The 26,606-nt window shown below is 41.4% G+C and overlaps 1 protein-coding gene across 1 annotated transcript in view; it reads left to right on the top strand.

Moving 5' to 3' along the window:
- cacna1ia (calcium voltage-gated channel subunit alpha1 Ia) overlaps positions 1-26,606 on the top strand; it is a 140,652-nt gene that overhangs the window by 79,896 nt on the left and 34,150 nt on the right. The window contains exons 6-18 of the mRNA XM_063904518.1: positions 3,588-3,747; positions 8,403-8,751; positions 9,362-9,454; positions 13,144-13,468; positions 13,920-14,308; positions 18,598-18,749; positions 19,312-19,497; positions 21,252-21,369; positions 21,510-21,665; positions 22,389-22,479; positions 23,438-23,592; positions 23,775-24,515; positions 25,135-25,235. Coding sequence (XP_063760588.1) covers positions 3,588-3,747; positions 8,403-8,751; positions 9,362-9,454; positions 13,144-13,468; positions 13,920-14,308; positions 18,598-18,749; positions 19,312-19,497; positions 21,252-21,369; positions 21,510-21,665; positions 22,389-22,479; positions 23,438-23,592; positions 23,775-24,515; positions 25,135-25,235 — 3,016 coding nt within the window. The remainder of the gene's footprint in view (positions 1-3,587; positions 3,748-8,402; positions 8,752-9,361; positions 9,455-13,143; positions 13,469-13,919; positions 14,309-18,597; positions 18,750-19,311; positions 19,498-21,251; positions 21,370-21,509; positions 21,666-22,388; positions 22,480-23,437; positions 23,593-23,774; positions 24,516-25,134; positions 25,236-26,606) is intronic.

Here is a 26,606-nt window from a genome sequence, read left to right as displayed (position 1 = left end):
TTTCTGGTATAAAACAAATATATTTTATGTGATTTAACACTTTTCTTTTATGTTATTTGCTAATGTTTTGTTCTTTTTCAGTTTTAAATAGAAAACTCAGGTGCAATCTATTTCTTATAAAGGTCAATTGGCCAAACAAAGCCACTTGGAACTCTTTTTCAATATCTTTAGGTAACTGAAGTGTCTTCTTAACAATCAGGACATGAGTCCACATCAGATGCAGCCAATGGTCTGATTCAGTTTAGGCCTTGATTAGGCCTTGACGACAGATACTGTAATAAAAGAAACATTTCTAGTGACTGTGATCAGAACGTTTTACATGTGAGGGAGAGAAATGACTAGTCTGCTTCTTAGACGCTCTCTGGCTCTCTGTGTGTCCTCTTGTGTGTACTGTCACAACACTTTAGTCCACAAGCTCAGCTTTCTTTGTTGTATTTTCACAAGCCAACTTTTAAAGCGCCAGCTAACTACCTACTCAGCTTACTTCAGCAACATCTTTTTTTCTCTTCTGTATGATAAATATACACAAATCCTAGGTTTTTTCTCCACATAAAACAAATATAACTGATTTTTGCTCCCCACATAAATGTCCAATCATGGGAGATTGTATTCATGGTGATTACCTCAAAAGATAGTTTCACAAACTGAAGCTGCCTTTCAGGAGGAGCCATTAACTAAGAACATGATCACAGCCAAAACAACAACTGCATTAAACTTCAGGTGGTACTATTAGAAACTGTGTGCAGCAGAGTGGGCTTGGTGTTTTAGGGGGTGCACAGATGGTAGACAAATCAGCTTTTCAAGAGATGATTATGCATTATATCCTGAACCTCCAGATATGTGGGATTGTTCGCATATGCATAGTTTATGCTCTATTTTGCAGAAGCCCTCTCTAAGTTTCCGTTACCTATACCTGTTCATATTGTTGTTGTTGTTGCTTGTGTTTCATGTACTTTATTATTTACGTTATGATCAGTAAGCCTGACTATGTGATGCTTGATTTCCTCTCCTATCAGTGATCCAGTTATGGCTTAGGAAGCATGGGGATGAAGCTATTTGTTTCTTGAGTTGTTGGGTGATTATTTTGCCCACAGAGACACAGGGAGCACTAGCACTTCCTGACCCCTCACACACCTCAATTTGTAACCCTCCAACAAAATGATAGATAATAGTGCTGCGCTGTGTGTGTGCTGTTGTGTTAGACTTGTTTTTTGGTGAAAAGGGTGTCAGATAGTGGGAGTGCTAGACAGAATAGTGGGAAAGACAAACACTTCATAAACTATTGTTAGGAGGATGAAAGGAGAACTCTACTGGTTTAGTAAATAGCTCAGGCATATAGCTGTAAATGTGTTTCCATTGCGGTGCAAGGGGAGGCATCCATCTTTATCCTTGAACAGCAGGAAGCATAGAGATTGAGGAAGGTGTTGAAGGAGAGAAAAAGAAGGGGAAAAAGGAGGCAAAGCATAAAAAGCTGAGACAAACATTGATTTGTGTGACACCATGCTGTTGCTTTTCTCTGTCTTTGCAGTACTTTCCTGTCCTTTATTCTTTGTCTTTTGTTTGCATGCAGCTTTTTGTTTTTCATTATTCCGTTCTTAGTAAGCTTTCTTTATTATTATAAGACTACTACCACTACCCTTTTTTTTCGGCACATCCTTGGGCTTTGACTTATTCTCTCTCCCCCCCCCCTCTCCCCTCCATTCGTCTCTTCACCCAATTAGGTCTAATGGAACAGTGTCCTAATGACATGAACCCTGGGGAACAAACACATTTAGACTCGCCTCCAGCCGCCACAAGAGACCCATACGCACTACACACAAACGCACCAGAGACACTACTGCTCTCCATTTAATACCAGTTGACGAGACAAATTAGCCAGAGGAGGAAGATGAGTGCAAACTGGCCTCGAGAAGAATCTGTCCTAAGATTGTCATGGATTCTAAATTTCAGTGTTAATGCTTTATTACTTTCTAACTCAGAATCAACACATACATTTCATGTTGTTGTCAACGTGGATTTTTCTCTAGAGAGAGATCTTGGCCAAAGCCAGGCTTGAATTTGACTTTAATTAAAGACATGATTCCAAACGTTTGGCAAAAAGTGTATATTGTGGTCTGAACGCACTTGATTTTGCAAACAACTCACACATGCACCTGCATACTATGCTGTATGTTGACTTGAAAATGTGTCTCTAAACACTAGCTCACACAATTGAAACAGTCACATAATCACTTAACTAGATGTAGACGCAGCATTGATTAGCACTTGACGGAATGGGGGGACTTCTCTTATGCCATTATTTGTTTACCCACCATTTTGTGTCTGTGTATGATGCAACGATGTCATGCATTTGCAGTCTTGTAAATACTGTCTACATGTGTGTAAATCATCATCAACGCTCCTTCTCTCTCATCCTCACCTTCTGTCCCCTTCCCCCTCTCAGCTTCTCTCCTGTCATTCAGGCTTTTGGCAGTTTAGATGCACTGTTATGTTGATGACACATTAACCTACTGTTGAGTTGTTATTCACGTATCCCAGCATGGCAATGAAACACACACACACACACACACACACACACACACACACACACACACACACACACACACAGACACACACACACACACACAAACACACACACACCAGATAATTAGAGGCATACACACATATAATCACACTCAGTAGTAACACCAAAACACACACACCTCCCTCAGGTGTCAGTAAGAGGTGACTGTGATCTCATCAGTGGGTTTCACCTCTGTCTCTCATCCCGGTCCAATCAGCTGTCATTATATCTCTATATGTCATCACTGCAGGACGAACCCATCCACAGGGGATAGGGTCATCATTGGTTGACAGGGGACAGGCATTTATTTGTGCAATTAGGGTTCATCTAATCATGAACGAGACCTCCTGTAGCCTCATTAGCATGATTGTTCAGGAGGTGTACTGTAAGTGTTTTCAAGTCAGTCTGGTGTCATTAGAAGAATTTGAATGGCTGTAGTGGGTGTGTCCGACAAATGACATAAAATGACTTAATTGCAACAGCAAATATCGTAAAAGGGAATGTAATACCGATTGGATTCACTTTATATCAGCACAATGAGTAACGTTTTTAGCAAAGATATCAAGAAACTCCCGAAAAATAAGGACAATATATTGTTCTCTTTATAAATGCCCTCTATGCACTGCTATGGTCATTTTTAGACTTACTGTATCAAAGGAACATAGTAAAGATTAGAGAATGATGCTGCGCTTGGTCAAAGAAAAATAAAATATTTAAGCCAAAACAGGATTTTTCCAACCTTAAACAAAAAACGTTTTAGTAGCCTTAATATTACCGCATGTTGGATTCAGGATGTAAATCCACATTTGGTAATTAACTGTCCACTACTTCGCTATGATCTGCAATTATTGAGGCCTTCATTGTAGTTTTTTAGTAGTATGCCGTGGATTGTAACGAGACATACCGAAGAGAAGTTGTGCAACAAAGTAATCTATATGCAAATATCCCTGATTACGGTATAAAACAGAGATAATCTATCATTGACGATTGATTGATTGATTGATTGAATTGCTGAAACACACAGGTATGCGTATCCTGGTGAACCTACTGCTCGACACTCTACCCATGCTGGGCAACGTGCTGCTGCTGTGCTTCTTCGTCTTCTTCATCTTCGGCATCATTGGCGTTCAGCTGTGGGCGGGGCTACTGAGGAACCGCTGTTACCTGGAGGAGAACTTCACCCTGTGAGTTAATAAACAATGCAGATCTGCGTGTGTGTGTGTGTGTGTGTGTGTGTGTGTGTGTGTGTGTGTGTGTGTGTGTGTGTGTGTGTGTGTGTGTGTGTGTGTGTGTGTGTGTGTGTGTGTGTGTGTGTGTGTGTGTGTGTGTGTGTGTGTGTGTGTGTGTGTGTGCATGTGTGCGCGTTGTGCCAATGTTTTTGAGTCTTGAAAATTATGTTGACAGGCCACAAATTGAAAGTTAGGATGAGAGAGAGACAGTGTGCACTCAAACCTCGCCTGAATACTTCCCGTTTTCTCCATTGAATTTGAAAAAACTGTTATAAATCTGTAAAATAATCATGTGTAAAAATCTCCAATGTCTGTGTATGAGCACATAATCTTCTCATCCTGTACACGTTTCTCCTTTCACATGGATTTCATACAAGATAAAACCTATGCTGTCTGTTTTGTATATTTTATACGTACGTTAGAATAGCTCCGTCCCTCAATTATTTTTTTCTCCATGTCTATCTCAGTCTTCAAAGCAAGAAATACAGTTTCACCCAGTTTGCTTCTGAGAACATGATTAGATTCCAGCTGCACGCCTCCATATTCATGACCCCGCATGACGGCATCACCTACTGTGTCTGTGTGTGAGAGACATTCACAAGTGTTCAGGAGGAGCGTTTGATTTCATGTCATTTTCTGCATTTTTAAGCTGGTGTATGCTGGCTTACAAAAGGTGTATGGGTGTGCTAATATGTATACAAGCCATGCATACTATGTGCACTCTGTCTCTGGTTATGCTGACATAGCGTATACTAATGAGAAATCTTATAGCCAGGTGAAAGGAGACACGTGTCCGCCAGCTGGCACGGTCCTACCTGCTTTGTCCTCACCTTAAACTTTAATGGCTACATTAACCTCGACAACCTCTACAGTAATCAATTCACAAAGTTACTTAACTCAATGTTTCCTACATTCATCCTCATAGGTTTAAAGGGCGATGGAGGGATTAGCTGGATCGACTTAGACTCCACTTTGACTTCACTACTTTGGGTAAAGCAAAAAAATAGGGGGAGGACACAATTTTGGATCAGTAGAATACGTTCTAGTCCACCTTCAGAAAACATTTGATTTGAGTAGCCTGTTCAACAGATTTGTGCTCATTATTTAATCAAAGTTCTATTGTTTCTTATTATTTTTAAAGCAGTATTCAGGTTTGTCAGGGTGCTCGAGTACTTAATTAGGAAGGTTGTAGTGGGTTAGCGCTCAAGAGCTATTATGCTAAGTAAAGGGCTAACGTTAGCACTCTCAGGGGTTATGCTAGAGTGGGCTGAGTGTCGCACTCAAGTGCAGCCTTCACATTTTACTCCCTCACTCTTTTGATCCCTACCGCTCTATTTTCATGCATTGTTTTCTTAATTCTTTCTCTTTTTTAAGGTCTCCGGTCATGAAGTATGATCCACTCCAATTCACACCTGATATTTCTATATATATGACATGTGTTCCTTTCTTTTATACAATCCTGCCTTCACATGTCTTCAAGACTCTCACTTTATCAGATTACTGGAAACTGTGTCTTTTCTCTGCCGCTGCGCACCCTTGATCCTTCCCTCTGCCTCGCTCTCCACAGCCAGGTGTTTTCTCAGTGTGTGGCTAGGTTTTGCTGTGCCATGCTGAGCAGTGCCAAGTGACTGGCAGCGGGGGGGAGGGCAACAGCCTTCATTCATGCTCCACTACTCTGACAGGGCCCTTCACTCTCTCTCTGTCTTAACTTGCTTCTCATAATCTCTCTCGACATTATGGTTGTATGTTTATGTTTCGTGTCCTCAATTAGATTGCATGTATGTCAATGTAAGCATACCTGCAATTATTGTCAATGATATTGTCTGATATGGCCACTGCAGGAATTAGTGTGCATGCGTGTGTGTCATGTGTGTGTGATTTGTGTGTGAGGTAAATGGAGAAAATCTCCCCCTATAAATGTCAGCAGTATCCAACCTTTATTGACTGGGGGAGATGGGGGAGGATTAAGGAAATTGGCTAGAAAAGGAATGGTGGAGATTAGTGGAAATGGGGAGTAGGGACAAACAAAGAGAGATGGGGAGCAAAGGAGATAGAAAGAAACAAGATGATTTACATTATGATTGGAGGAGGTAACACATAAAAAACTGAGTTGTCTAGTGAAAGGGTTAAATGCCTTATAAGGCATGGTTGTACTCTATGCAAATGTATGCATGAGCTTGAGGCGTTTTTATACATATCATAGTAAGCAGCAGGCTGAAAGACCGCGTTAGTGCAGGTGTGTGCATTGCGTAAGATTTGCCTCCCCCTGTGCAGGATATATAACATTTAGAGAGAAGCCTGATATGTACAGAGAAACAGGGATAAAACGTGAGAAAAAAACAAAAGGGAGAGGCAGCAAAGGGAGGGCTGCAGTGACAGACTAACAAAGACAGTGCAATGAGTAAATACTGTAGGTCCAGTGACCCTGAAACTGTGTGTTCAGTAATGGGCCTGCTGATGGAGAGGGTCTATTTTTGTCCTCCCGAAGCCCAGACCTCAGTATGAGCAGCCTCACACCTGCCGTCATTTAGCCCACAGTCTTGTCGGATCACACACACACACACACACACACACACACACACACACACACACACACACACACACACACACACACACACACACACACACACACACACACACACACACACACACACACACACACACACACACACACAAACGCACACTGACTGGTTCAGCAGTGTTTGTTTTTCCATTTTTCCAAAACTCATCTCATTGTTTTCCGTGAATTTTTCATTGCTTTTAGGTCATTATGCGTTTTCTTATTATTATTTCTCGTCAGATTGTCTCAGAAGCATTTTTAAATTGCATGCATTTGAATAATTTCCTTTGCACTTAAAATTTAAGAGGCGAGCTTACACTTTCTTCTTCTGTTTATTGCTGCTTGTAATAACACGTGTGCACTCGTAAGAGCCCCATCAACACATAACTGTTAGCCATCTTACCATTTAAGGAAGATGAGCCTGATTTCCCAGGTGGACGTGAAAAGAGATTTTTGGAGACATGTCAGGAAATGATGAGGTGCTTCAGATGGTGGCAATCACTTAGATTCAGATTTTGGAGATGTGTGTCATTAAGTGTAGCAGAAATCAGCCAATCACTACTCACTCACTCTCTGACAAGGGGCACTTGCAAGGAGTGAACCAGTTCGTTGATGGTGTATGTTATAAGGGTCGTTTGCATGAAAGTGTAATCTGTTTTCCTCCTGATTTCATGCTAGTGCACACAAACGCAGAATTTCACACAAAGTTTCCACTTATTTTACATGATCTAAAACCAATCCAATGAAGTGCTACTAAATAGGTTTAGTTATAATTTGGTAAATAATATTCTACTTTTGTATCATTGATTCAGATTATATAACTGGTTCTTTATTAGGACATACCACACATATCCATATATATTTAGAAAGAAAGCCCTGTGTGTGTTACAAATCCTAATTTCACCATTTGGATTGGAAGATATTTGAACATTTTAGGAGTACCCCTCAATTGACCTCATTAAAATCCTACTCTTCTGAAGAAATTGCGTCTCAGAAGGTGACGTACGATGATCTAACGCAGTCCCAATCAGAGAGACTGTGTCTGTTTGTCAAGAAGATTTCAATTTTTGCAAATTTGTTTCAAATGTATTTTTACAGTGTTGGTCGGCCATTAAACATCCTGTTGTAAATAACTTGTAGTTTTTGCTAGACTGACTTCCATAATGCACTTATTTGACATATTGTTTGAGTAGTTCTGAGAGAACAGTGAAGGCAAAGGTCTAAATAGGTGTGAAATTGTACAAAAATAAATGCTATGACACATTTATGCTTGTTTTCGGAGAGCGGTCTCTAGGTCTTCTCGGGTCATGACTATGGATTTACTGGTTTACATACTTCACACCAGGAGGGGGAAAAAAAGCATGAGAAAGAAAAAACACTTTACCTGCTGTAGGATCCAGTGAACCCACCCTTCCAAATCCCCTGAGATTGCAAAGCCAAAAGCAAAAAAATCAATCCAGAATTGATTCAAATTATCCGGTTCACTAACTAACTAACTACTTTTCTTCTAAAAACTGATACATAAAGCACTATATGTCATTGGAGGTGACGTCTTCTGCTTGACTTTCATTGTGTCATGGCCCGACCAACACATGACCCCGCCCCTGCGTACCGCACCTGTCAGCGTGCCTTTGGTTCACTGCATTAGCTTTGGGCTGTGTTCGCTAGTTCATTGCTGGGTCAGGTTTGTCTCTGGAACAGACATACTGCATATTATTGACAGCTTAATAATGATTAACGTGTTAGTCCAGGAGCTTCTTGATCTCCTTCTTTCTCCTATATGTGCTCATGTTTATGTATTCATACTGTTCTTGTGAGAGTGAAGAAGAAATAGACAGACCATATCATGCAGGATCATTTGTATTACTTTATTCTCCACTCAGTGAGGCATTTATCCCGCATGCTTGGTTGAGTCGTCACATTCTCTCCTCTTGCTCCCTCTTAACTCTTCTTCTTTGACTGAATCCTCAAGGAAATCCCTGTATTAAACTATATAAAGATCTGATTGCTTAACACACTGACTTATTTCCTTCCCTTGTCACAGCCCCAGCTCTTCAGGTATGACCCTACCTGCTCCCTACTACCAGCCAGAGGAGGATGACGAACGGCCCTTCATCTGCTCCCTGGCATCTGATAATGGCATCATGTCATGTACTGATGTGCCGGCGAGGCGCGAAGGAGGACGCACATGCTGCCTGGACAGGGAGGACGCCCTCCACAGACAGGCTTTGGGCTTGATTCCTGAACCACTGGCCAACGGTAGCGGTGCCGGTGAAGCAATCGGTCTGTGCATCAACTGGAACCAGTATTACACTCGGTGCCACACAGGAGAAACTAACCCCCACAAAGATGCCATTAACTTTGACAACATTGTCTACGCCTGGATCGTCATTTTCCAGGTATGTTAGAGTTTGAAGATTGATGAGGTGAGGGTGAGGTTGGCTTGTGGGTTTCTGACCTTGTAATTTGGGCTGGGGAATGCTGTCTTTCCCTGGTTTAAAAAGCATCCTTACAGTAAAGTGATGTCAGTTTGACCTTTATTGAGCTTTTCTTTTATTTAGCTTTACGAACTTATTCATTTTATTCAAGTTACTGATGATTATTGACCATGATGACCATTGCAAACAATAGTTGATAAAAGCAACAATGGGCAACCCTACAATAACGTCATACAATTCTGTATTTTCAGTCCCTTTTGTAATACGATAACTCTGAAGAAATTCCTTTTTACGATTCTGAGGTGATCAAAAGGTTGCTTCAGAACACTAGGGTTTTTTTTGGCTGATTAAATTGTGTTTAATGTATTTGATTTGTTTGACTTAAGCACTAATTCAATAATCTATTATTTGATTGGCAAGGTCCCTCAGATTTAAACATGGGATATGAACTATGCTGCACAAGTACAGTTAGCAAATATACCCCTGAGCAAGCTGTGAGACAAAATGTGTTAATGTTGTAAACTTGTAGATGTTTATTGTCTTTAACACTCAATACATACTTTGCTCTTAGGTGATCACTCTGGAGGGCTGGGTGGAGATCATGTACTATGTGATGGATGCCCATTCCTTCTACAACTTCATCTACTTCATTTTACTCATCATTGTAAGTACAATTCACAGCTAAAATGTTTCTTATTTGTTTATGTTTTAGTACACATCCCTACAGACTGACACATCTTGTGTACAATGTAATCTGATAATGGATACATAAATAATTCACTGTAATTTGCTGTTGGATGGTCTTGTGATAAAAATCCCTTCCAACTTTTCCAATATATACCGTCACTGTATTGAAGGGGGATATTTCCTGAGCTGCGGATAGAAGTGTTAATGGACTTGTGAAAATCAATAGTAGCATATAGGACTGTCTACAATCAATGTTATGTAAATGTATCTTTGGCAATAAGTAGCGAAAAAAGGGGAGGAGAGGAAGAAAGACGGTTAAAGAACATCTGAAAATGTATTTTGAAAAGTGAGATGTACAGTACTTGTATGCTAGAGCCAGATCAGCTCTTTGCATACAGTGCCAGATGGCGACACAATGGAAGTTATTTAATTCTGCATTCTCATGCCATGGGCTATGTGTAAAACTGGAATTCAGTCTGTTGAGCAGCAGACGGACAACAAAAATCCCATTGGTTTCCCAAAGGCAGGTGAACACAAAAAGAAGTAGACATACTGGCCTTTGTAATGCTTGAAAATCAGATCAAGAAAATACCAAAGGAGAGGGAAGCAGGTGAGAGGAGAGAAATGCAAAATGGTAGTGAAGTGAAGAGTAAATGAATATAAACACCAATCAGGTGCACAAACTAAATTTAAACACTGCACTGTGATAAAAATCGTAATGCAGTGCAAGTCCTGCCCTCCAAAAGACTATTTTCCCCCCATTCTCCTCTTCGTCGCAACATTGGCCTTATTAGGTTGAGGAGATTATTGGCATTGTGACTGCAGCTGTAAATTCCCTCCCCTCGCTGGCAGGTCTGACCTGAGTTTGTCATTGCCAGTGTAAACACCTTTTGGCACCCAAAGATAGTGGACATGGTGTCACAGTGTAATCACTTTGGCTTGGTTTTAATGCCTGCTAAATTGATCACAATCTCATGGCCTGTGGACAGTAGAGCCAAGCACTACAGTTATAGTCATATCCAGCTAAGCAAACATAAAGATGAATTGAACTGCTGATTTCATCCTCATTTCTATACCTGCTTATGAATGCACAATCTGTAGGAAACAAGACAGGACAAGGATTCATCGTCAGAAGTGGTCTGGTTTTTGAGTCTGAGTGTCATTGCCCAATCACGTCTAAGCAAGCTTTGGCTTTATGCAGGTAAACAGTCAGCCAAAGAAGCACAACTCATTTGCTGATTTATTATCCTAGTGATAATCATTACAGTTTGTAATTAGTTACAATATAAACTCATTCTCTTGTTAAACAGGTGGCGCATGGACAAAGAAGTCTTTGCCCAAATATGAAATTGCTACAACAAACCCCAAAGTAATAGCCTTAGTTTCTAGATGCTAAATCACCGCTAATGTGTAGTAAAGCTTCATGTGTGTTGCATTTAGGCTCTCAGAAGTCAACTAATACTGTAAGCTGAATATACAAAGCTCAATATCTTGCACAACACCTAACAAGCAGGCCAACACACTGCTCCCTTTGTGGTACATTATTGATTGACACAAATGTGCCGCCCCTTTTGAGCATCTCTGCAAGCCTCCAGTTCTGTTTGGCAGCTTGTAGTCAAAGGTCTTGAGGGATGCCTTGGAAGTGTTTTGCTGACACTATATAAGAAGTTTTTGGTCAGACACTTCCATGAGGCTCAAAGGTGTTGTTCACACAGTGAGGGTCACCTTGACTGTCTCATCTTTCATTTTGCAGTTATTTAGTTTCTCTGTGTGAGTTATTTTCTTATAAAGTTGCAGTACCCTGTGCTTTTTTTAAAGCTTGTTAGTTGATCCTGTAAGTGTTTGTGTTCCTAGAACTCGGTTTGACCTCCACAGAGTCTCATCTATATCTGTTTGATACTTGATACACTGTGAAGTGCGCAACCCAATAGTCTTTATTTGTGTCACATTGAAGAGAGACTAAATGGATTTAAGTGACTTACAGTTTTGTGCTTCCAAGAGGGCAATTATTAGAAGATGTCGCTTGCAGAGCAAAGATAATATACATGGACATAAATTTGTGTGACAGTTAGTGCATGGAAGCAAATAGACACATGCAATTAGTTGTGAAGTAAATCTGTGGATCACGCATCATGTTTTCTATGTGGATGTGTGTGTGTTTGCACGCATGCATAATGCAGTGATATCTGAATGTGATATTGGACTGCCTGCCTTGATTATGCGCAAAGCTGCCTACTGATCAGAATCACACACACACACACACACACACACACACACACACACACACACACACACACACACACACACACACACACACACACACACACACACACACACACACACACACACACAAACACAAACAGATGCAACCCTGGAGGGAAATCAAAGGCCCTCACACCTGCAGACCTGCTTTGACCCACAGGACACAGATGGTCATCTCTCCTCCCTCTCTACATCCCTGCTGCGTTTCCTCTCTATCTCTCTGTGAATATCTCTGGAGTCTCCTCCTTTTTCCTATTCCTCCAGCTTCCACCTTCTCTCGTTACATCTTTGATCACTGTGATCGGAGGCCTAAAGGTGCAGCGTCATTGAGTTTAAAACTTATATCGATTCATGTTTTATTGAATGTTCTTGCTCCTAGTGTTATGGCCTTGTAGCTGTAGAGCGTCTGTGTGTGTTCTCAATGTGTGAGAGCTTTGTCCAAGGAAAAACAGCAGAACATGTTCGGATTTGTAATGAACAAAAGCTAGACTCTGCTACAAGCTGCTCCATCCATCCTGCGGTCTGATTTTTGAGTTGTTCAGTATTAGCCAATATTGATCTAATCATTGTTCCGTAACCAGCTCAGAGTAGTCCAATAAAAGCCATTTCAGCAGTCCTGCAGTGATTCCTATTACTGCCACTAAAAGGGTCAGCCAACACGTACAAACCACAATGCACCCCATCTCCTCTCTGCAACTATCCCTCTGACATTCACTTGTAGCTCTTTTGTGAAAAAAATAGAGATCTACTTGTTTTTGAGAAGCAGCACGGCCAGAAAAAAAGTAAAGACATATATTAAATTGGAGTAGGGGCGGTCGGGAAAGTTAAGTGAAGTAAGAGTCTGAGAATAAAAGGAAGAGAAAGATAGCCAGACGCTGAACTGTGCTTTGGGCATGTGTTGGCTCTGTCTGTCTGCTCCAATCAGCCTCTGTTTGGTGGCAAGCCAGCCTTCAGAGACTTTTAGCATGTGTGTTAACATTTCTACAGGGGGATTGGCACACATTATTAGAATCATCAAGTGTGTGAGCTTTATGTCAAAACGATTCTGTATTCAGCATTGGAAAAATCACAATTCTTTACATATTTCATGTTTCTTAAATGCGCAACATCTGCTTTCGCCATAGGCTGATTATTTAAATACGGCACTTTTGTTATTTTAGTTTGGGTTGCCTCTCGGATAAGTACTCAAATCTTGATTTGTGCACTGTTCACCCACTTTTTTTCTTCAAAACACTTAACTATTCGGGCAGGTAGCTCATGTTCCCTGCAGTAATTTTCAGTTTTCTGTTTTTTTGTTTGCTCCTTCTGTTCCACACTTAATGTTCTGTATATCTTCCCTCACCCAACATGTTTCACCTTCATACATTGTTTAACATTTCTATTCCTTGCTCCAAATCCATCCAGATCGGGTCATTCTTCATGATCAACCTGTGCCTGGTGGTCATCGCCACCCAGTTCTCGGAGACCAAACAGCGGGAACACCAGCTGATGCAGGAACAAAGGGCGCAGTGCCTGTCCTCCTCCACCCTAGCCAGCATGGCTGAGCCGGGAGATTGCTACGAGGAGATATTCCAGCTGGTGTGCCACGTCTTGCGCAAGGCTAAGAGGAGATCGGCAGCTCTCTACTACACGCTGAGGGGCAAAACCCCGCCGGCTGGTGGTGGCAGGGTTAACCGGCGTGGTGGGGGAAATGTGAACGGAGAGCGTCATCATTCCAGGCACCCAAAAAGTGAGTTGGAGGGCCTCAGCGATGGCTGTGAATATGAAACATTTGATATTTATTTTTTTTTTAAAAAGAAAATTACATCGTGTTTGGTTACTTTTGCATTTATGTGTGTATCTGTTTGTTTGTCTGCCTGTCTGCATGCTGTTGCAGCGATCAGCCTGATATTTCTGCTCATTCTGGCTGTCTGCTCCTGGACATGTTGTGGTTTGAATTGAACACAAGAAATTGAGTTTGAGTACTGTGATTGACTGCTGATTTGTCGACATTTTTGACTATGGACTGGGCTACAAGAAGTCTCACTCGAGTTGAAACTGCACTGTGCTGAGTGCACCTTTATACAAATAGATAGAAAAGTAAATATGACTACAAATGTGACTCCATTTTAATAGATGTGATTTTGGGACTGATTCAATGATTACTTTTTCTCATATTCTTTCTCTTCCCATCTCTCTAGCCTTCCACTGTCCACACCAGAGCAAGCCAGACCACGGCTCTGAACCCCTTGCAAACTCCATCAGTCTGTCTGTCCCTCAGAAACCTGAGGACTGTCCTATATGTGCATTATCACTTAAAGATGGGGTGAGGGCGGAGGACGACTCTGGCAAAGGAGAGGAAGAAGAGGAGGATGCGATGAAAGAGACGGGCAAGGAGGAGAACCATCTGGAGGAGAAGGGGGATGGAGAGAGGAAGAGGAAGAGGACATGTTTTGGACATTGTATAGACATCTGGAACGATATGAGGAGAAAACTTTGGGGCATTGTGGAGAGCAAGTACTTCAGCAGGGGCATTATGATCGCTATTCTCATCAACACCATCAGTATGGGCATCGAGCATCATAACCAGGTAAGATTGTCAATGCTGTCACACAAACAGCCATACTCATGCTGTTTATGCAGTCATACTTTGCCATTATAACCATCAAAGTTAATTGAGACCCTTATTTTATAGCCAAGAAAGAGAGTAAATGTTTTGGATATTGATAAATACAAGGTTCCTTCCCGCCATTGTAGGAAATGCATTGTCTCTTATCCTTTGCACTTACCTACTAGTGTCAATAGAGTGCATTACCCCTCACGCCCACAATTCACCACAGATTAACCACAACCGCTGCTGATGAAGCGTTGCTGCTAGAATTATCATAATAGCAGATGACATTCAGGAGGGTGAGCGTGGGAGTGGAGCATCACTGCCATGCAGTTTCCTGACAGAGGTGTAAACATTTAGCCTGGCGGTAGACAAATCCGAGCTGGCTTTTAACATTGGCCAGGCTCTTCGGAGACAGACAAGGCAGGTGTCTCAGAGCAGTGTGGAAGAAGCCTGCCAAGACTACACACGCACGCACGCATGCAAACGTACAATACACATCCATTTGGGTCCAGTGTGTGCAGATATTTTCAAATGTGTTTGCATGCACCAACAGCAACACATGCTGTTACATAAAAGAGCTTTTTCTTTTTTCCTCATGTCTCTGTCTCTCTCAACTCCCTCCCTTGCTAATTTTACTTCCAGTTCTCTCCCCTTATTTTCTACATAAATCCCTCCGTGCATCTTCCCTTTGCACATTCCTTCCCCCACTCGTTCTTTTGTTCCTCCCTGTTGCTCCTTCCTTCCGTGTTTCCCTCCTTACCCCAAGTGTCTGATCTACTGTCTGACTCTCTTTTCCCTCCCTCAGTCTCACCCTCCTTCTCTCCTCTTCCCTCTTCCTCTCTCTTATCCACCCACGCACTCTTTGACAGTGTACAGAGTAGTTGCTTTCTCTCATCTCTGAAGACTCTAAAAATAAACGAGCGTTTGTTGGGAGGGGAGCGGAGGAGATGTGGGAAGAGCGAGGCAGACGCCGGTTACACAGCAGTTTTCAGCTCAATTCCCTGTGTGATTCTGTGTGTGCTTTTCAAAGTAGGCATGTATGCAGCAACACAGGTACACATTTGCATGCACACACTCACAGACGCTTTGTCCGTCTCTTGAGTCTTTCTCCCACCACAGTTTCCACCGGCTCTCACAGAGGCAGTGATACTACTGTGTGATTCTGCTCTGCAGTAAGAAGTCTCCCCTCTTGTCAGGGAGCTGATGTGCTTCTCCCAATAAAACGCCAAAACCACATGGCTTTCCGGCTTCACACCCTGCTTAGGGGGAATGTTCATCCCAAGTTTCTGCTTTAAAATGTTAGACTGTCAGGAGGAGTTTTTTTTAATATATTTATCTTGGATTATTGCATACTTAGCCATACAATGAAATTGCATGTATGTTGAAGGTGTTGTAGCCAGTGAGTGAAATCAATGAACTTTTAAAAAGATAGAGAATCATAAGCATACATTTTAATATTCAAATTAAGTTTAATATTATTTGTTGTGTTATGGATTGTATTTGTACAGTATTTGCTTCATATATAATCAAGACTTGATGCGCAATATAAGAGGAATGTAATGTAGGCCTATAGGCTTTGTTGAGACATAATCCAACCCAGGCTCCTTCAACAATGCGACATGAATATAAATAGGGCAATAAACAAATAAAACCAATACAAATATTGAAAGTTAGCCAGACTCTGAGTCAACTAGGCATTCAATGCCTTTCAAACGCAGAAAAGCTGACACAAAATATCCTTGTTTTCTTTTATATTCCTAGTCAACCTTAACCGAACACAACGCCCACATGTTAATACACATACTACACAACAAACAACACGAAGTCATTAGTAAAATAAAAAAGCAATATTCATTACACCTGAATCAAGGGTTATGTAAAACATCAACATCTTTCCTGCAAGGCCGTTTGTAAAAAGCATTCAAAGAAGGCAGTACTACCAGGGTAATGATATTGTGCAACTTATTTCATGCCCAGGGTGCATAGAAAGAGAGAGCAGTGCTACTGAGCTCAGAGCGCCCCCGGGGGTCATTTTAAAATAATTCTGTTTGTAGATCTAATGCTGTAATTGCTGGTGTGAAATAAAAAAAGACTGGATATATAAGTATGTTTTTTGGGGGGGAATAAATAACAACATGTGCATTTTCTACCAAAAGGACTAGAAACGTATAAAACACAGTGACTCAAAACCAAGCCGTCTATTAATCCATTTAGTCTCAGAAAAAACATGTTTGACGAAGATTTCAACTCATGTTTTTATTCAAAAAATGAACACTGTTTTTTTTGTGTGCACATTTAAAGACAAGCCTCCGATTCACATTCATGTTACGTGTGTTCTTGTCTCGACATCAGAGTGGAAAATAAATTGGAACATTGAAATTCGGCCGTAGAAATCTTAGCTTATTCAGGATATTTTTATGAGAATATATTATATGAAATATTCATGAGATGGACCGCTAGTGAAAGGGTTGAAAATAACACAGAATAGGTGGAAGGAGGTAGAAGCACATGAGGAGGAATACTGTAGGTGAAAGAACGGGTTAAGAAGAAGAGAAGCAGGGGGAGGGGGGGGGGGAGAAAGCAAGCAGAGGGAGAATTGATGGTATTTTGTCTGATTTAAACTGTGGTGTCAAGGGCTGTGATGGTTCTGTCAATAGCAATAAATCTCATATCCTGTGTTTGTACTTACGAGTACTGAGGGAGTTCTCGGCACAGGTCAAGGTTAATGCTAACTGCTGAAGGGGGGATGCATTTACCCCTATTCCCTACAACAAAGCTAGTAGGTTTGAGGATCTCTTTTTTTAACATGTGTTTCTTTTACATCTTTTAGAAGTGCCAGCAATGTCATCGTCTAAACCGCTCCACAGATTGGTCCAGCTTCACTATGGAGCTCAAATGAGTCTCAGTATATGTTCTTCAGGCTATAGTCAAACTGAGCCTCTGAGATGTAAGGTGGTTTCATGGGTTTTTCTTCCATCCCGTTTATCATTGCTGCTCTTACTCCCCTCTCATTGAGTATTTTCCTTTCCTCTCCTCCATCATGTCAGCTTCTCCTGAACAATGCCTCTGCTTGCTCCTCGTTTTCCCTGCTCCTTCAGCTGACTTCTCCTTCCACCCTTCTCCCACTCCTGATCGACAGTAGGATATTGATCGGGAAGAGATGGGTCTGCCTGATAATGAGACTCAGAAAGAGAGAGAAAAAGGGGATGGAGAAACGGGGTTGGTGGGGGGTGAAAATAGATTGGGAGAAAAAGCGGATTAGAGGAGGGGGGATGGCTGACAGAGTGTTTTGCTCTGACATGGTTTGCTAACTTTGGCTTGGCTTGATGGCTATTTCTCCACTGGCTTTCAAACTGAAATTCACTGGGGGTATCAGAGAAGGCATCCGATCCATATCGGGAATAACACACGTTCACTCACACAAAGTATACTTTCAAAAGGCGAGTCTGCTTGTGTACACATACTCATATAAAGGAAAATAAACCCAGGATTTACTGGAGCATGTGTGTGTGGTTCATATAATGTATGTATGCAGTGTTACTTTGCCAATTACAGATACCATGAAACTGTATTCAGCCAGTGTTTCGACACCATGTGCTTCATGGATGATATACATTCTCATTCTCACTCCCTGATTTTTTTCCCATGCAATTTTAATTTGTTTCCCTATTTTCATTCTCTTCTCTTTCTCTCTGTCTGTTGCCTATATTAGATAAGCCTCATACGTTAATTTTCTTTGCCAGGTAGAACACAATCTTATATAAATGACCAATTCTTCAGATTTCTTTTTTTTTTGAAAGCGATAAGACGCTTCCGGTGTTTTTCTTTAACATTTAAATGTATTTCAAATTGATTTCCCTTCTTACACCCTCCATCCTCCTCCCTGTATGTGGCCTATTTTAAGATAAGGTGTATGCCTTAATTGTTTTTATCAGGTAGGAGAAAATATTTTGCCAAGGGACTGACAGTTTGAGTGAAAGCCTTTTCAACTCCGAGCAGAGAAATGCACACAATAGTTTTTTCTCAGTGGCTCTAGCATCTTTTGTTGGGACGATTGCAGAGCAGTGGTGTAATATCAACTACTGTATGTCTCATTATCTTTGACTCTACCTGCCTCTTAGTGGAAATCTATTCTCTATTTTTTGACCTGGAATGCTTGCAACTCAAACCCCCTCATATCTTCTACCCAGCTCTACCTATACCTGCCTCTACATCCTTCCTACTTTTCTTTAATTTAATTTTGTTTTTCGGTTTCTGTCACCCAGCCCGAGGAACTGACCAATGTCCTGGAGATCTGCAACATTGTGTTCACCAGCATGTTCACCCTGGAGATGATCCTGAAGCTGACTGCTTTTGGCTTCTTTGAGTACCTGAGGAACCCCTATAACATCTTTGATGGCATCATCGTCATCATCAGGTCTGCAATCTAAAAAATAAATTAATTAATGTGTAATAACTACAAAATCCAGAGCCTTGAAATAACAGCTTCAAATTCCTTTATTGTAAATATATTCAGGCTTCTGTCCAAACATGTAATGGTTGTCCAACTGCTGTACATCTAATTAAGTTTGAGACATAATTAAATCTCCAGAAAACAGAAAAACCTACTTTTCCAATCAGATATGTGTTTATCTGTATTACCCTTGGCGCTTTTCATTAAAGTACACACTTCATTTTGTGACAAATGCTTAATATAGGAAGTGTTGAAGCAGAATGGGGATAATATATGTAAAACAAAGCAATATTCCACATCACACGAGAATGGATTATAAATGTCTTTGTATTTTGGTGTCGTATTGTGGACTTACTTATCCTCTTATTTTTTCCCTGTTGGCTTCCCTATTTCTATAGATTTTTATTTAATTTGTATCTCCACATTCCTCAATTATATTCAAAATATCTCCATACATTTAAACTTTTTTCTTTCTCAATCTGTCTCTCTGCCATACACACACATCCCCCCGATGCAACGCATGCAGTGTGTGTGAGATCATTGGCCAGGCAGACGGCGGTCTGTCAGTGCTGAGGACCTTCAGGCTGCTGAGGGTCATTAAGCTGGTGAGGTTCATGCCTGCTCTGAGGCGGCAGCTGGTGGTGCTGATGAAGACCATGGACAACGTGGCCACTTTCTGTATGCTGCTTATGCTCTTCATCTTCATATTCAGGTAACAGAGGTGGACACATCATTTTCTTTATGAGAGAGAAGGCGGGAAAGGTTAAACAAGAGAAATGTAGGAGAAGAGAGATTAAGTGTGTGTGTGTGTGTGTGTGTGTGTGTGTGTGTGTGTGTGTGTGTGTGTGTGTGTGTGTGTGTGTGTGTGTGTGTGTGTGTGTGTGTGTGTGTGTGTGTGTGTGTGTGTGTGTGTGTGTGTGTGTGTGTGTGTGTGTGTGTGTGTACACATAATGTATGAATGTATGTTTGCAATGCACACTGCTGTACCCGCTTAACACAGGTTATTTTGTTGCCACTCTGTAAATATACAAATTAAATCTGTGATAGCTTATCAGCATATTGAGACACAAATATGATATCTGAGCGTGGTGCAGGCAGACATAGCCAAAGGCCTAAACACAGCTTGTGCAAAATAATAGGATTAACTTCCAATTATTGGAGTTCCACCTCATTTTTTACCCAAGCCTTATCTCAGCTCTGTCAATGCTTTTCTCTTTGACCTGTCTCCGTCTCCAGGATTACTTATGCCTTGAAAGTTATGAGTACCTTAACTTGTTTATCCATCAGTCAGCAGTATATTCGACTTCATTCAACTTCTAAATTGACTTTAATATACCACAGGGCAGATAATAAAGATAACACTACACCAAAACTATAAACTGACAGATAAAGACTGGGGTCAAATTCTAAATGCTACGGATAAATTAGTTTGAATTTAAAATTGATGTCAATATATGAAGTTTTGACTGTAAAAGTATGTAGATCGATCCACAAACCAACTGAGGGAACGTTTTCAGATCTTGTTCACAATGATTCACAACATGTAATATAACAATTAAAGGCATTTTATTACATTTGACCTTAATGAATACTACTACTACTACTACTACTACACACACACACACACACACATACACACACACACACACACACACACACACACCACAATGTTTTTCCTCTAATTGGCTATAAGCAATAACTTAAAATAGACAGTATTACCAGAGTTTTTAAGTGCATTTGTACATAATAGATATTCAACAGCAGCAATAACGCTATTACCCTAAACCTGTGCATTAGTGTTTGTGTCTTCATATGTTTTTGTATGCATACAAGATTCAAAGGCTTTAATGTCATATGCACACAAGCTACAGTGTAGGAAATGCCAATGAAAATCTTATCTACCTGCTAACCTGATTCCTTCCCCCTGCAGCACAGCAGTCCAGCATAAGTGTGCCAAGGCAGATGGCATCAGATCTCTTTAGCCAGCTAACCTGAGCACGTGGCATTTTGCCTATTCGATGCAGCCACTCTGACTTTTAGTGAGCAGTTAATGTAAAGTACCACTCAGCTAAACTTTTAAAACCTTGCATAAACCCATAAAGAAAGCAGCAACGTTTTAGAATATGTATTGTTTGGCTTTCTCAGTCTTGTGAAAAAAGCAGACAGATGGGTGCAACCACAAAAATAAGCAGGAGGGAAAACAGAGAGACAACCGAAAAAGAAGATTGTAGTGGGTTTACAATATGTTCATGTAGATTATGTCTGGGACATTTTAGTTTTTAGTGCTCCATTGCTGTGGATATTCTAACCTAATGTGATACTATATCAGTAACCTGTACCAAACTGTGACGTTTGATCCCTCACATTGTCTGCAGGTGTCATAAACATAGGACCCTTTAATGTATAGACGCATGTAGTGCACCCTTGTTCTCCTGTTTAATTGGTTGATTCCTTGTTGTGTTGCAGTATCCTGGGGATGCATATCTTTGGCTGTAAGTTCAGTCTGAAGACGGAGGCAGGAGACACCGTGCCTGACAGGAAGAACTTTGACTCCCTGCTGTGGGCCATCGTCACTGTCTTTCAGGTACCAAACACATTCACACACTTTCAAAACATTTGTCTCACACCCTAATTAAATCTGATGTTGAACATGTTCTTACCTTCACCTGTTTACACATTTGTGTGTGAGTATATAGCATACATGTGTTTGTTTATTTTCTGTAGATTCTGACTCAGGAGGACTGGAACATGGTGCTTTACAATGGGATGGCATCCACCTCGCCCTGTGCTGCTCTCTACTTCGTAGCTCTGATGACTTTTGGAAATTATGTGCTCTTCAATTTACTTGTTGCCATCTTGGTTGAAGGTTTTCAGGCTGAGGTGAGACATCTTTGGTGTTCTTCGTATTTGAAAGGAACAACGTACATTCATCATTATTCAAACAAATGCAAGTGGAACCAAAGGCTGGTTTTCAGTCCTTACAAGAAAACATAGCGACTTTCCAACCGGCTTTGTAACATTGGAACATAGGCTGAATGTTGGAATGAAAAAAGTGCAAAACAAATTAGCAAAAGTCGCTCAGTGATGCTATAACAAACCTGGTTGAAAATGGGCCCAGTTATTGTTAACAAAAATAATGTCATATACTGTAGGGACTGTAAACGTTGGGTTAACATAGGTTGTTTTTTTGCACAATTTAAGGAATTAGTTATTATTGAGAAAACAAGTATATTTGTCATTATATTGTATAAATCCTTAATTAACGCCATATATATATAAGACATTCTTCCAACCCAACAATAAATCAGGAATGATTGCCTGAATACTGAGCCTCCATACAACTGCACTTCATGTTTTAGAGCTAGATTTGATGAGTGAGAATAAACTAGGTGGACTTGGGAGTAAATTGCCCTTCATTTAGTTGGTAATAAGAAGAGGGCAAGTTGTAATTTAAATAAGCTTGTGATTGATTCTCATTTTTCCTATTTTCATCTTCTCTCATGCCTCTTCTTCCCTTCTGTGCCCTCCAATCCCTCTCCATTTCTTCTCCTGTGTCTTTAACTCTCTCACCAATCTATTTTGTCTTCCATTTCCCCTATACAGGGTGATGCAAACCGTTCTTACTCGGATGACGACCGGTCATCCTGTAATTTTGAGGAGAACGATAAGCAGAAAGACTCTCTGCATCTCTCAGGTATTAAATGCCTCCAGGAGCTTTACAGCATTTATTTTTTTCAATTAAAATGTATTTTCCTTTCACCTTTAAAAATATATGACCTATATTGAATTAGGTCATATATTACCTCTGTAAAATGTTGTTAGAAGAGATCCTTTAGCATTAGATAAGATTTCAGCTTCCAAACAAACAGTGTTGCTTTTATAATCCTAATTATATCAGAACCAGAATATGTAAAACTGATGCTAGAATTATTATTTCACCTCTTTGCCTTCTTCAGTCTGACTGGTAAAAGAGGTACCATCATATATGTGCTTCAAGGTCATGGTGTAACCAATCCTCCAGGCATTCAGCGAATCCAGAAAGCTATCAGCTGCTTTATTCTGCCCTGGGCTTTAAAACCGTAGCCTGTCATCCAATTTCCACAACACATATTGCTAACCATCTTTTCCCTGTCTGAAATTTAAGCTGCACAAGCTTTAAATAATGCATGCCTGATGCCACGTCTCCATCCACTCCTCTCCCCTCGTCTCCCTGTAGGCATAACATAAGTGAACCCACCACGAATAAGCCACTGCATCATGCTCCATAGAGTAGCATTTAGCAGCACATTAGAGAGGCCTCTGCTCATGTCTGATCACAGCTCCCCCGACTCCAACTGTGCCTTTTTAAATTCACCTGAAGAAAAAGGAAAACACATTTGGAATCACAACGGTTCCTGCAGACCGATACTACAAAACGATATGTTTGAAAACAGACGAACCACTGGCAGAGATTTCTCTCTTTCATCATTACGAGCTCCTCTCCGGCTCCTCTAAGGTGATTTAGTGTAAATTAAACCTTCCTCTGCCTCTCTGTGCTGGCTATAACTTCGTTTAAGGACATTTTTGTTGTAAAGTGATGGAGAGCGCCATCTTTTCCCTCCCTCTTTCTTTACTCCGCTCTCCTTCTTCTCTCTATTCCCTCTTTCCCACAGACCCAAAGATCTGTACGCTAACCCCTAACGGGCACTTGGACTTGTCCCCACTGTCCCACGGTGTGTTTCCGGGAGATAGATTGACCTTCGCTCTCGACTCCAGGAAGAACAGTGTTAATTCTCTTGGAAGGGCCAACTTGGAGCAGAGGGCTATGGTAAGTGGACGTGATTACGCAAAACTACTGGCCCTTTTTTCATGAAACTTGGTGGAAGAATGGAGCATGGGCCAAAGAAGAACCCATAAAATGTTTGAACTTTCCGAGTTCCTCCTTGTTCTGTTACTGGTTTCTCAGAATTACAGGACATGGAAGAAACCTCTCCTCCTCTCTTTTTGTAGTTTCCAGGTCGAAGTTACCACAACTGGGGTCGCCCGATGCCACCCCACCCTCAGGCCTTGTGGGCCCGTCGCTCGAGCTGGAACAGCCTGGGAGGATGCCGGCCCTGCTCCTCCTCGTCTCCCTCTGCTAGCCCAGCCATCACCACCACGTCTGCAAGGCCCTTTTATGGCTACGGCCTGGGGGGCCTTGGCGGAGTGGTTGGAGGAAGTCTCCGTATCCGGGGTCCTCGTGCCTCCTCATCCCCGCGCCGCCACCTCCACCATGTCCTCCAAGATGAGGAGGAGTCTCTCATCTCTCCGCCCCCTATTCCTCTACACTCTCTGCACCTCCCTTTTCCTATGCTACCAGGTCACTTTGTACCCAGGAGGGACCGCAGAGCCTTATCTCTTGAGCTGCCCCACCTGCTGCAGGTGCCAGGACCCCCGCACCTTCCACTGCCGCCACACCACCCTATGCCCCCCTTGATGCTCCATGCTCATCACAGGAAGAAGAGCTTCTCAGGGGGGATGCTTATCAGTGGAGGCGGTGGCAGTGGACACGACAGCCTGGGTGGCTTGGGAGGGGTTCACCAAGATTGTAATGGGAAGACTCCTCTTTCTCAGCTTCTGCAGCCCCCACACAGACACCACACTGAGCATGCTGGAGGGGTGAACCCCCAGAGCCAGCTAATGTCTGAAGTCTTCCCCCAGGTTAACACACGCAGCAAGGACCGGGAGGACCTGGATGATGACATTGAATATGTAAGTTACCGATTAGTGCGTGTGGTAGGGAATTAAATGGTAACAGCATTAGGAAAAGCCCAGTGAGTAAGTGGAGCAAGGTTTTACAACATTCCTATCATACACAAATTCCAGAGATGCAGATAAGTATCCCTAAGACAGGTAGAGTAACTGCATCTAAAAAGAACAAAGACCAGAATCTAGTCTTGTGCGTCTCAATAAATGAACCATTAGCTTTTGTGTTAAAGTACAAGATCTTACACACACGGTAATCTCCCGCTCTCTTGTGTAGGATTTTCAAGTACTTTGTATAAAACCTGCACTCCCTATCACCTGGGCCTCGTGGGACTCCTATTGTTTTCATTGTAAACAAGTCTGGGTATGAGAGAAACAAGGTTAATTAGAAAGGACTATTTAGACAGCGGGGGGGAGAGCTATACAGATGGTAATGTTGGAAGATGCTCCGAGCTGTTGCTATAGAAGTGTTTCGCTTTTGTAAATCATTTAAATAATGGGTCTTAACTTTTAACAGTTTCTTTTCTCAGTTGTTGTTTCTCTTTTTGTGTTAGCTTTCGGATTTATGTTGCACATGCTAAATAGGCTCTGCCAATATGTGAGGTGTTACGTATGCGTTTTGCAGAGCTTGTGCTTCCGTATCCAGAAGATGTTAGAAGCGTACAAACCGGACTGGTGTGAGTCCAGAGAGGACTGGTCTGTCTTCCTCTTCTCCCCACGGAACAGGTGAGTCACTTTAATCCCTCACTCTGCGCCACTCTTTCCTTACTTTTTCACCAGCTGTGTCTTTAAGGCGGACAGCAAATCAACAGTATTTTGAATTATTTGTTGTTTGTCAAGAGTTTCTGCTCACAAACATCTGTGTTGCTTATTCAAATCTAAATCTAACACTTGAGTGTCTAAGAGCTAAAAGCTGAAGTAAGTACTGCCACCCTCATGCTATATTATGTATTGTAAGTTATTGGGTTGATTCCCAATCAACACAGATACACAGATTTGGGACAGGGTTCAACCACTTCTAACTTGAGATTTTATCTTAAAAAATGTCGAGAATCCCATAAAAGACATAAAGACCTAAAACAAACATCATCAGTAGTGCTCTTATTTGGTGTTAAAACGTTTTTGTCTGAAACTGAATTTTGTCATGATTAGGCAGAGATGTGGACCCAAGAGCAGTACTAAAGAGGGTGAGGCAGATTAACAAAAGCTGATCTTTTGTTAAATTAAAGCTGGTGTAAAAGCTGCAGAAGCAGCCAAGGTTGAACTACATAAAAGTAGAAAAGAAAAGCTAGAAACAAACCGGGGAGACTTAGGCGACACAGACGAGGCAAATCCAAACCATGCGGACAAGGGAACAACAACGACGAACTGACAAGGAACACAAGGGATGACAAGACTATATACACACACAAGACTAATCACAAAGACACGACACAGCTGGAGAGGGCAAGCAGAAACCCAAGGGCAACAGGTGAACACAATCATACAATCAGGAAACAAGGCAGGAAGTAAAACAAGACACAAAGAGGAAAGATTTCAAAATAAAAGAAACTAAAAGAATGACAAATACATTAAAGCTCTAGTTTTTGTCTGTAGAGTAAACAGCTTAGTCTGTACAGCTTTCTATTCAAACCCAATTTATATAATTCCATGACCCCAGTATCCAGAGACCTTTTTATACAAGACAAACATAATGCCATTATATTTGATGTGAAAAAACTGCACTTTGGAGAGTTTTTAATCCTCTTTCTGACAAGCTTGTAGGACATGGTACTAATGGATGCCCTATCTTCTTTTATATGATACCAGAACCTTAACTCTAGCTTTAAAACTGAGCCTGAAAGACAGCCATGTTGGCAGAGGAAGCCGCTATTCAGAGAGACTTTAAGAGGGTAATGCAATCTGTTGTACACACTGCATTTAGTGATTGTCTGTATCAAGAGTGTGTTGACCTAAAATGCAGGCTGGTTTTCAGCCAAAGTGTGAACAACAGATAATACAGTCATTATCGTCTTGCCACGGGACGAGTCTCATCAAAACAATATCAAGGATGGGTGGGCAGATTCCTTTCTCGCCTCGTCAATAGGAAGGACGGGT

Source organism: Eleginops maclovinus, chromosome 16 (assembly GCF_036324505.1).
Source record: "Eleginops maclovinus isolate JMC-PN-2008 ecotype Puerto Natales chromosome 16, JC_Emac_rtc_rv5, whole genome shotgun sequence".
NCBI classification, from domain to species: Eukaryota; Metazoa; Chordata; class Actinopteri; order Perciformes; family Eleginopidae; genus Eleginops; species Eleginops maclovinus.
Note: the sequence above shows the minus strand (reverse complement) of the source record. Positions and strands in the feature narration are given on the sequence as shown.